General features: G+C 43.6%; 1 protein-coding gene across 2 annotated transcripts; it reads left to right on the top strand.

Moving 5' to 3' along the window:
• Nucleotides 1–208: 208 nt before the first annotated feature.
• Nucleotides 209–8,568, top strand: pax9 (paired box 9). Of its 2 annotated transcripts, XM_032547713.1 has the most exons (4): nucleotides 209–439; nucleotides 963–1,577; nucleotides 3,196–3,338; nucleotides 7,531–8,568. In XM_032547713.1, exons 1-4 carry the CDS (start codon nucleotides 436–438, stop codon nucleotides 7,783–7,785), a joined length of 1,017 nt encoding a protein of 338 aa, XP_032403604.1. In that variant the 5' UTR covers nucleotides 209–435; the 3' UTR covers nucleotides 7,786–8,568. The 2 variants fall into 2 exon arrangements, with proteins under 2 accessions (XP_032403604.1, XP_032403605.1); XM_032547714.1 differs by lacking the exon at nucleotides 3,196–3,338 and having other exon boundaries at nucleotides 215–439; nucleotides 7,531–8,567.
• Nucleotides 8,569–12,354: the final 3,786 nt, after the last annotated feature.

Genomic DNA, 12,354 nt, shown 5'->3' with positions numbered 1-12,354 from the left:
CAAACACATGCACGTTGGCTGTCCCCATCTTTTAAAGGTGTGTGTGTGTGTGTGAGGGGAAGATGGGGAGGGGGGCTCAGGAACGGGGAGGAGGCGAGAGATGAAACTGTCATGTCAAACGTCTCCCCCCTCACCAATGGCAGACAGCGCAGCGCGATCCCGAAAGCGGATTGGAGAGGCGGGCCAATGAGCGGGCGCAGACGCTCCGGGAAGCCCGGCCTCCCTGATTTCAACAGATTGAAATGTAAGCCTGTCTCCGGCGCCTTCGGGAAACAGAAAGAGAATTTTGTCCCCTCTTCTTCATTTTGTCGCACAAGAAGTGGGTTGTATTTATTTATTTTTTTTCACCCGAGTGCGGACACGCTGGACGCGCGGCAGGATCCACGGAGGCGGCACAGAGCGGACACCGTGTACTTCCTTTGCGGCTTCAACACGATGGGTGAGTTCAACTGTCCTTTTCTCTCCCGTCTTAACGGGGAGGATGCAGCAATCGGTTTTAATAGGAAGGTGAGAAAATCCAGCGAGATTTTTCTTTTCTTTTTTTTTTTTCAGTTGTTTTAGGCGGAAAACTGTTCGTCGACAGTTGTGCACGAGTTTTTCGGGGGGCGTCCGCGAGGCGTTTGGACCGTGTTAATACCAACAAACATCTCTCATAACTCGTACTGATTAGCTTCCAAATCAAAGCGAAAATTTTTCTGAGACGAAAGCATAAAATGCTCCTTTGTGGGCTTTTTAAAAACAGCTATAAAAAAGTTTATAAGCAGAGTAAAAAGCTTCCATCTGCTTCATTAGTTCACCCAGAAATCAGATTGTGTCAAATCGCTTCCATCATGTCAGATGTGTGAGACGTGTGTGTGTGTGTGTGTGTGTGTGTGAGAAAGAGGGTGTGTGTGTGTGTGTCTGTGTTTCGGCCATTAGCGTCATGTCTCACAGCCCTCTCCTCTGCCTGTTTTCGACACTAGAACCTGCCTTCGGTGAGGTGAACCAGCTCGGCGGTGTCTTCGTGAACGGCCGGCCTCTCCCGAACGCCATCCGCCTCCGCATCGTGGAGCTGGCGCAGCTCGGGATCCGACCGTGCGACATCAGCCGCCAGCTCCGCGTCTCCCACGGCTGCGTGAGCAAGATCCTGGCCCGCTACAACGAGACCGGCTCCATCCTGCCGGGGGCCATCGGCGGCAGCAAGCCGCGGGTCACCACGCCCACCGTCGTCAAGCACATACGGACTTACAAGCAACGGGACCCGGGGATTTTCGCCTGGGAGATCCGGGACAGGCTGCTAGCGGACGGCGTGTGCGACAAGTTCAACCTGCCCTCCGTGAGCTCCATCAGCCGGATCCTGCGGAACAAGATCGGGAATCTGGCGCAGCAGAGTCAGTACGAGTCCGGCAAGCAGGCGCCTCACCCGCCGCCTCAGCCGTCGTTACCTTACAACCACTTGTACTCCTACCCGGCGTCTAAAGTGCCCAATCCCCCCGGCATGCCCACCCTTCCCGGACACATGGCCATGCACAGGATATGGCCCTCCTCGCATTCGGTCACAGATATTCTGGGGATTCGATCTATCACAGAGCAACAAAGTAAGCAAGGCTGCGCACAGGCCTGTTACTGTTACTCACTACATCACATTTGAACAAGCTTTCAGGGGGTAGTGTGTGAGTGTGTGTCTGAGTGTGGGCGTGTGTATAGTTTCCTGAGTAGTAGTTGATTAATAATAATAATAATAATAAAATAACAATAATGATAATATACTGTTAGTTTGCTGATCTAGAGTTGGCTTGTGGTCCTAGGTGGCATTCGGCTTTCTTTGGCGCAGAGCCGCGTTTCCCAGCACAGCCAGGGCCTCGTGTTTGTAGTCCAGTCTGTGTGACACATGCAGGTAAAGGCCCAGATGACTTTGCCCCCCCCCCCCCCCCTTCCACTCCACAACCCCCTTCAACACGACCGCAGATGTTTTGGAAACAGTGAAACAGGATCCGGCATAAATCAGTGTTAATGGTGGGCTCGGGCTCAGCAGCTTGTTTACCAGGGGCAGGAGGGGAAGTGCTGTCAGGGTTCCGGGCTCCTCTCCACTTCCACCGCCGTCATATTAACAACGTCTATCTGTAACTTAAGCGGCTCAAACGAGACAAACGCGAGGCAGATATCTGCGAGAACTCACAGGGGGAGGATTGTGTTTTTGAAAGGCTGCCTTTCTAAACAATTTATGCATTTCCAAAATCACTTGCAGATGTCTTGTGGCTGCAGGTTTTTAAGGTTTTCGCGCTGATCTCGCTTTTTGCGCAACTTTAAAAAAAAAAAAAAAAAAAAAAAAGTGGCTTGAGACCTTGTAAAAGTTGGGGGTCAAAAGAGACGCGTAGGTTCATTTGTTTTTTATTTTCATGCGCACGGACTCAAAAGTACGCGCCGGCGTTTGACCTGCGAGCAACAAATGCAAAACTGCTGAGGTTGACTTATAGTCAAGGCCGACTTTTATTTTAGCTTCTAAAGCGTGAATTTTGTTTAAATGTTTTATGGGGTTGCAGCTCTCGGCGGTAAACACTGGGAGGATTGTCCATTACGCACGAAAGGGAAGGAAGTAAATTTCAGTCACCCACAAAGATTGGATGGACTGACTCACCGTAGAGTCCAGTTATACAGCCTGCATATTCATGTGAGCGTTATATATATATATATATATATATATATTTATATATTTATATATATAAACCCAAACACTCCAGCCTAAACGCATGACCTTTACACGTAAAAAAGAGGAAAAAAACAACCAGAAAAAGGAGCTCCCATTTTATTTGTCTTTCTTAAAACGCTCTCAAACAATCTAGATCATGTTAAATTGATTCATGAAGCAGCAGAATTTTAAATCTATGAATATTAATTTTCAAAACACACAAAAACTGGTTTCAGATTAAATCGTATTTAAAGGCTATTATTATTATTATTATTATGTTTGTGTTTTTTTTTTTTTTTTGCGCAAACAAAAGCGTGTAGATTTATGGTAGCATTGCTGCGTAGAAATGGCCACACGCTTCAGTGCCAAAAAAAAAAAAAAAGTCACAGGGTTATTGTCTACTAACCCTCGGCTGATGAGTGCGAGAGCAGCAGCGACCAGGGCCGCTCTTTTTCTCCTCTCCTTCTCCCCAGAATTTCCTTCCTGACTTCCCTGTTCTTCTTTTTCTCTTCTACCTCTTCCCCCAGTTAGTGACAGTCCATCCTTTTCCAGCGCCAAACTAGAAGAATGGAGCGCTATAAACAGGAGTAATTTCCCACCAGCAAGCTCGTCTCTAGTCAATGGCGTGGATAAGGCGCATTTAGAACCCCACGAAGCGAAATTCACACAGGTAAAAATGTGGACATGTCTCCCTCTCTCTTTTTAAAAAAATTTTTTTTTTTAATCAGTCACTTTTTTTTAACTCAGATTTTTCCCATCAATTTATAGCAGTCTTGATTTTTTTCTTTTTTCAAAATAATTATATGGCTTGAAGTCCCCCCCTTCCTCCCCCCCTTTCAAAAACCACCAACATGCATTGCAGGTTAGCACATTAATGGTGCGCTTCAGTATTATTATTATTTTCATTTTACAAGCAGCATTATTCCGTCGGTCCTGCTGCTTGGTCATTTCTTTTTTGGGGGGGATTATTTATTTAGCAACTGACAAGTCAAAGAGGTTTCATAAAATAACATTATGGGTTTGAATTAAATTGCAACGTTTTTCCACTCATAAAACAAAACCTCCTGAAAAATCATAAGTCAGATTTTTTTGGGTTTTCTGGTAAATTATTCGAGCGCAGAGTAATTGATTTAATGTGAGCGACTTAAAGCAGCCGTGAATGTTTAAGCTATTAACCCCTTAACTGTCACCCCCCCCACAAAAACACTTACATGCAAGTCAATAGGTCCACGAGGACGCCGATGTCCTCGTGACTATTACCAGGTTTTAAAAACATGGAGAGTAAAAACTTTTTTTTAATGCCTGTTGGACAACATTTAAAAAAATAAAAATATATATCAGATTTGCAACAGTGGTGCCCATAAAGTTGGACCCATTATGTTTTCAGAAACATTCTTTATATTTTCATTTCATGATTTTGTTTAAAAGTGATTTTAATATATATATATATATATATATTACATATTCACTTTGTGTTGAATAAATTCCGCTGTCACGGTAATTTCAAGATAGCAGGGAAATCAAAGCTCTATTTCAACTTCAAACGCAACAGCGCATTTATAATTTAACACTGACGAAAAATAGGCCTCAAGATATTAAAGTAAATGACTTATTTTGGACACAGGGCAAAGGTAAATCACATATATTTTTAAAGTAAGCTGTTTATTTTTAAATTTTACCATACATTTTAATAAAACAAACAAAAAAAAATGTAGAATTTCATTTGCCTTTCTAAGTTTTGGACGCAAACACGCGGATCATAATTTTTGCGTAAATTGCGAAAAAGCTCGTTTTTCGTGACGGCGCACTGGCGTGGGCCCATGAATGGTTTTCCTCTGTACTTGACAAGTAAGAGCAAAAAATCTCGAGAGATGTCCATGAGGCGTGATCGATCGTCCCACTTTATCAGTGGGGAAATTTCAGGCTCAACGTGCAATAAATCTATCTGGAGATGTCGCTTTGAGCGCGTTCCCGAAACGATTTGGTAGACAGATATCACACACAAAAAAATACTTAAGTAGGAAATTAAATTCAAGCATTAAGAAGAATACGTTTAAATAGAAGGGGAAAAGAAAGCAAAAAATACTTGCAGCTAGTGGAGAGTCATGCAAACATGTACAGCTCCTACGTTTTCAAATTACAAACATTCCCTTAAGATGCGGGCCTGATTCATTCATTTATTTATTTATTTATTTATTTTTCCCCCCATTTTCCTGGCTTTGGCAGCCAAGAGTTAACCCGTTTAAAGGACTATTCCAGTTTATTTTTAGCTCGAGCATCAGCAGGCTAGATTAAACTAAAAACACAGAGGAGGCCAGCAGGTCGTGCGTCTGCAGGGCCAGACGCTGCGGTTGGAAACGGGTAGCCTGGAGGCTCCGCTCCGATAACAGGGAGGGACAGCGGTATCCATGGAAACATGGGCAGCATCACCGAGCTGTGTTGGAGTTGAAATCACGCCGGGAAGCGCAGCAGTCGGAGTGGATGCTGCTTAGCTGCCTTAAAGGGAAGCAGGCCTCATGCTTTCCCATGCCTCCCTCCTTAAAAAAAAAAAAAAAGCTGAGAAACGCTGAATCCGCAACCCTGATTTAAATAATAAACAGTGGGATTAATGGAAGGCGTTTAAATCTTAATCGGGCATAAAGATAAACAGAAATCTGGCTTCACAGCCACGTAATAAACGCTTGAGCCAATACATTAAGCACATTTAAAAATGATTTCATTTTATTCAAGTTCATTTTGATCTGCTTTTAATCCGATGCGTCTTTCTAGCCAATTACGTCCACGTAATTAATAAAAAAAAAGGTAATAAAGCAATTCATTTATTATGACATCACGTGAGCCAAACATGCAGCAGTTGATCTACTTTAAAAATGTGCAGAAAAGGAAGGAGGGGCTGGAGGTTGAGAAGCAGACAGCCAGCAAAAATGATGCAATCAGGATGGACCGTGTTCTGTGTGTGTGCAGCTGCTGTGTTGTACTTTACCTTTGAGAAAATTGTATAAGACATACACTTGGCACCGATCCGCAGATGGGATTTTGTAGCCTGCTATGAGCTAAAAAAGCGACAAAAAAAAAAGAAGAAAGAAAAAGGAAAAATCTCCCTCTATTTTCGTGGCTTATGATGATTAAAAAAAATGTTGTGAAGTAAAACTAGGAGGCCTGTGTGACGTTCTCATGTCGTGACAAAGTTGAGGAACAAAAACACCAAAGTCACACAAAAGGCATTTTAAAAAGAGTGTAGCGTAATTTCAACAGCATTTATTTCAAACAGAAAAGCAACTGTTGTTTTTACTGTGAACGTAGCATATTGATTACTAAAGTTTTCATGATTTAATGTAAAAAAAAAAAAAAAAAAAAAAAAAAAAAAGATCTATTGCAATTTTGGTACACAGACTAAGTAAAATTATAGAATAAACATACATTAAATTTAACCTTCTGCCATACTGCTAATTCAAGAGCAACAAATATAAAATGTGGCTAACAGCTGGCTAATTAGTCTGCCTATCTGCTCAGGTAGCCACTCTGAAGTCTGCTGCTTCACAGACAACACGCTCTTATCTTACCAATATATGTATATATTTTTTAAAATCTTAAAAATGTACTTTATTAATTGTGGATTAGGGCTCTCATTTAATTGTCATGCCATTACTGTTTCCATTGCTCTTTTTTTTTTAAAGCAGCCGACTCTCTTGTATATATGGCAAAAGAATGTTAGCATTCTTTCAGCCGGCTGACCGGCAGTGTGCAGCAATAGATTTGGAATGGAGGAGTGGGGGGGCAGGAGGGGCACTATGTCACTCTTTGATTCGTACACCTGGACTAAATTAAGGTCACTTCAGCATTCTGAAGGATTAGCATTAACAAGGATTTCAAACCCTTGGAAAAGTATGACGGGAAAATCTTCGGCGTTTTCAAACGACCTTTTCAGGACCTCCGCGTTCCTCCGACACCTTTAACGTACCCGTGCGTAATGGCTAAAAGATAGATTTTGAATGATGCATATATATTATTATTTTTTTTAACCATGTCAGACAGGCATGTAAGTGCAGGGAAAAATCCCAGTTGTAAAAACTAATAACATATTTGTGCTAGCACTAGCTAGGCCACCCATGAGGAGAAATTCTGTCTCCATGATCAAAATGTGAAATCCTCCAGTTGAATCCTGTTCCTGTGCCAGAGCAGCAGAGCTCGTTCCTGCGCCGTAGCCCTCCCTTTCCTCATTTTCTATCATATTTCCTCTTCTTCCCCCCCCTCCACCCCCTGCCCCCCACAAATCTATCATGACATCTGTTTTGTGGCGTCCCCCAACAAGCCTGTACTCCATCGGCTGGTGTGGTATGTGGACGCTGACAGAGAAACGTCCATTTTCAGAGCAAAAAAAAAAAGAAAAGAAAAGAAAAAACAGGGCAGCCAACCATGTATGGTTGTTATGCTCCTTTAATGTGTGGCAGGAGCGTGAGCGCGCATAATTGATCATTCATACTTTCATCAAAATTGGGACAGTGGGATTTTTATGTGGTGGCTGTGAAGTTAGGGATTTAGGTCTGCTGTTTATAATTCAACCGATATTACTTTCACTTATTGCTACAGCTCACTTCTAAAGCCACAGTGTATGTGTATTTATGTGTGTATGTGTGCATGTGTGTGGGATATATAACTTTCTCAAACTTCCTCAAATCTTAAAGTCACCAAAATTCAGAAAAGTGTTGCCAACAAATGACATTCGTTTCATTTATTCTAAGAAAGCGACTCATAAACAGGGGTCAGTTGAGGACAACAACAACAAAAAACAACCGGATTAAATTTGACCTTTTTGATCCACGTTGCAGATTTAATCTGGACTTTTCCCTTCTCATTTCCAGACGCCGAGTGGATTGCCCACAGCGAACAGCTATGTCACAGCGCCCAGCATCCCTCCCTACCACCCTCCCACCCAAGTGTCACCCTACATGGGGTACAGCGCCACCACGTCGGCCTATGTGACCGGACCCACATGGCAGCCGGCCAGTGGCAGTGCTCTATCTCCCCACAGCTGTGACCTCGCCGGCTCTCTGGCCTTCAAGAACATAGCGGCGAGCCGCGACGCCATCCACCCGGTCGCCGCGTCGGTGCTTTGAGCGTTCCCTCCGAGGACTAGAGACGGACAGAGTCTGAGGGGGGAACAGTGGAGGCGGGGAGGGTGGGGGTGGATGTGAGGGTGAGTGGACGGGACAGGACAACGGACTTCGAGTCTTGTCGTTTCGCTCTTGCAGTCGCCCTTCTATGAAGGACTGAGGACCGCCGCCGAGTGCGGGACGCTCTCCCTCGACCTCCCCCCCTCCCCGCCGCACTCCAAACTCAACACGGTGCGACCGAAGGCCGAAGGAGTAAAACGGTCGACACAACAAACTGGTTGTCTAAAAGGACTCGGAGAGCAGGTGTTCTGAAGGGACAAGTGCGTGACCGCCACTCTCCACCCATCAACACTATTCCTCTCAGATTCTTTACTGCACACTCTTTGGGCAAAAACGGGGTAATGTACGACTTCAGAAATATACAATCAACCTAAAGAAAAACACTTTGCATGAGTGTTTCAGGGTGCTTGTAAATTACTATTGCTTTTTTTTTTTTTTTTTTTAAGTTTGTATGCTTTTTTGTTGTTGTTGTTTATGATTTTATAAATGGAGCATTGCTTTTTCCCACTTCACTAAAAGTGTAGCCAAAGAAAGAGCTCCACACAGAAGTCTTATTTATTTAGGTTAAGGTACGTTGAATGAAGTGCAATTAGCGTTGCAGAATGCGTGGGAGTCTCCATGCACATTAGGACAGAATTGGAATTATGTTGCAGAGCATTAACAATTGACAAATGTTGCACAGTGAAATTGAATGTATCTTATTAAATTGTTTGGCTGTTTACCGATTTTTTCCCCCCCGGGGCATTCCTGCTTGTTTTGAGGGATTGGGGGTATTAACACGGAAGACGTACGGTACACACGCCATCGCGGGAAAAAAGAAAAGAAAAATGTTTTTCAGCATTTGATTTTATTCCATCTCTGCTAAATTCGGGGTATTCTGGCACTCTGGTCTGATTTACATGATTAGGAAGCTGCTTTTCATAAACAAAAACCAAACGAAAACAGCGAGCAGGCCCTCAAAGTCTGCGTTTTTGATTTCCATGCGTCATGCCTCATTGGGCAGTCCATCAGAAAGAATTTGAGTGCGCCGAGTTCATCGCAACATACTGCAACTTAAAGCCAGAAAAACAGCACATGCAGGAGTGTCTTCTGACCTCATTACATCTATTCATGCTCTTTATCTCGGTTGAAAGTAATAATAAATCTGCATTGTGCCTGTTGTGCAGAAAGTGTAAAAAAATTGTGGTTACATCAGGGCAATGACTATATAGATTTTTTTTATTATTCCTAGAACTATTGGAACTACAGCCAAATACCAAAATAATTCAGATGTAAAATTATTTTCATTCAGCCAAAACGTTTAGTGTCCAATAACGTCTTTTTCACTTTCTATCAGATTCAAGTTTGGACAATAACTGCGCGACTCGCAAACGTCAATATAACTTCCAGTCAATGTTAATCAAATCGGCAAAAAAAATATTCCGAGCTTAAATCTGCCAGGGTTATGAATAATATTGGGCTTAACTATATATTTTACATAAAAAGGAAATTACAATTACTTTAGTGCCAGTTTACAAAAAACGGACCCTAAAAAAGCTCCACCATCGTTTGTTAATTACAATGTCGTGTTGTCCGTTTAAACCTCCGTTTGTATTCATGAGAGAATAAGTTTCAGCTTATTTTGAGCTTTAAAATGTTTGTATGGGGTTTTGCGTTGTGTGGAAGGAACGCCAAACTTAAACGCCACCGTACGGGGCCAATCGACAGGGCATGAGGCAGATAAGGGGTCAAGCCAGGGCCCGTTTCTGCGGGACCGGCCCGCTGCGTTCGTTAAGCAAGAAAAGTTCATATATGACAAGTTTGCAGAAAGACAAAGAAACGAAACAAAACAAAAAAACAAAAAAGAAACGCTTTCTACAGATTCCGAAAGGGGGGAAAAGTGTGGAGTAATAAATTATTCGTCTGCGAGTCTAGCAAGCCCCGTCTAGTCCTGCAGTGGAAGCCGAGGATTTAAACAAACTGCGCTGCGGTGTGGAGGCGCAGATTGATCTCTTGATAAAGCTGCTCACCTGCTCCCTTTCTGTTCCTACTATGGTGCTGCTGAGGGAACTGGAGAGGTGTTTCACTTTTTTTTTCCCTCTCTTTTTTTTTTGTCTATCCGACCCGTGTTGCAGCATAAACAGTGCCTCCGCGTCGCAGTGTCAACAGTCCGCCCCATGCAGGAGCTGATTTGACTTGGAAAGCACCTCTCCCCGCATCCAGTGGTCACGGACCGTTGCTCACGGTCGCAGTGTCTGACCGTACGTGAACCACATCGCATTGGGAAGGGGCGACGTGCAGACTGCAGAGGCTGGCCATCGCCACCATCCTCTAACCGAAGTCCAACTATTGCCAACAGCTAATGATTCGTTTGCTAGTAGAAGAGGGTTGGATGCCGTTTTAAGGTCAACTTTTTCTTCTAAGAACAAAAAAAATAAATAAAAAAACCGAATAGAAATGGCCTCCTTTGACTCAAAACATTAGAATTCAACCTCATCTAAAGGCCGCGTGACAAATACATTTTCAAAAAAGGTGCTCAAAAGCCGTTGCTGCTCGGCTTTATGGTCTACAAGATGTAGTTTTGAAAATGGGGGCCGACACGTGTTTATAATTAATTATGTTGAGTCTGACTTCAGTGTCATATGGTTATCTTTACTTCTTCACATGCAATCAGAAACAAGGCAGCCTTCGGTTTTTGCAGGGTAACACAGAGCAGAGAATGTTGACACTGGCTGAACACAGAGCTCCATGCGTGCTTCTGCTCAGTGAGCACTTTTAAAAGAAGCTGACGACAGCCAGAGTGTTTTCCTAATGTCTTAAAACAACAACGTCGAGCAGACAGGTGAGCAAAACCTCTCGAACTCGGGATTTTGAGAGGTGGAGAGCGGGGGGAAAGAAAAGAAATCAGCAGAGACAAACCCAGGATGTCTTTGTGCATACATGCACCCTCACTGTGGTAGATTTTAATGCACATTAATCACCGACTGTGTTTGCATTGGAAAACACAGGGAGAGCCGAGCGCAGATTGCAGGTTTGTCAAAGTGGAACCACCGAGGTGAAACGCTTCATATTGAGGCCGCATACTTTGCTGATTTATGGTGATCAAGATGTGCGGGGAATTCAGTTGAAGGTGGCTTTGTTGCCTAGCTACCGGCAATTTTGGGCGTGCATGTTGCAAGCTGTCAGGCCAGAAACAAACACATCCACGCCGAGCACTTCATTACGAAAAAAGGACAGGTTGGGCGCTTACAATTTCATCAGTCTGCAAGCCACGGTTGTTCATCCATCACCGCACGTCCCCGGGCAAAAAAGAAAAAAGAAAAAAAAAAAAAAAGCAGCAGCCGTTTTAGTTTGGCGCAGATGAAAACTCCCGCATTAAGGGGGCGGCTGTCAAATGCCAACGTGGCTTGGTCGGCGCTACCAGATAAGGTCACGATAAGAGTCTTCGAGGGCAGCCATGACGCCCTGCAGCTATCGGACAGGTGTGTTGTGAGATTGCATATTTGTGGAAAAGATATGCGGGCTGAGGGAGGGAACGTGAACAAGAAGTCCCCACACCCTCCGTCAAAACCCGAGGACTCGTTAGAATTTTTCTAATGTTGTCTTAGCTTGCACTGGAAGCTACGCTCAAGACACGGAAGAGACTGACACTCGGCTGGCAAGCGCAACTTGTTCGACTGACAGCTAGTCAAACAACAAAAGGCTAGGAAGGCGGGGAGACGAGAAGCGAGCGATGGCGCGGTAAACTGGGGAAAGCCGATACGCTTATATCAGCGCCGAGCTGAAACACGAGCAGGGAAGACGGATGTGTGACAGCAGAAGTCGGCCATTAGGGCACGGGGAAGAATGCATCCCGACCGCAGCTCGCACGAGGGCATACGGAGCACGTTGTTTCAGCCTCTCAATTTTTAACAAAACATGGACACAAAACTCCACCATTTATGTGTGGTTAAAAAAAAAAAAGGTCAATTTCAGATCATGGAAAGGTTGAAAATAGTAATTTAATAGAAAATGTGATGAATCAATGATATTATTCTTAAAATAGCAAAAGCGATCAAATTATGAAAACACATTTATTTCTCTCAAGCTCTTCCGCATGTTGTCACAGAAAAACCAACTTTAATGCGTTCTGTCGGGATTTCATGTTATTGTGATCAACACAAAATAGTGCATAGCTGAAGTGAAAGGAAAAAGACAAAAATCTGAAAACAGCGGTGAGCGTTTGCATTTAACCCCCATTTAATTGGACAGCCTTAAAGAAAACAGAGTCAAATAGTACACCTGTGTGTAATTTAACTTCAACATGAAGCCTGCTCTGCGAAGGCCTCGGAGTTTTGAGGAATACAGCAGGCGGGTCAGAATCAACGTTGTTTAAATCCGGGTTAGGTTAAGAAAAGTTACATTTCAGGTTTTGGAGATTTCACGTAGCACTGAAGTATCCAAAACTGGAAGTACTATGTTAAGAATGAAAACCTACCAAAACATGGGCGTCCACCTAAACCAGGCGTCTTCTATAATCACTCTTCATAACTA

This window comes from Xiphophorus hellerii, chromosome 19 (assembly GCF_003331165.1).
Source record: "Xiphophorus hellerii strain 12219 chromosome 19, Xiphophorus_hellerii-4.1, whole genome shotgun sequence".
NCBI classification, from domain to species: domain Eukaryota; kingdom Metazoa; phylum Chordata; class Actinopteri; order Cyprinodontiformes; family Poeciliidae; genus Xiphophorus; species Xiphophorus hellerii.
Note: the sequence above shows the minus strand (reverse complement) of the source record. Positions and strands in the feature narration are given on the sequence as shown.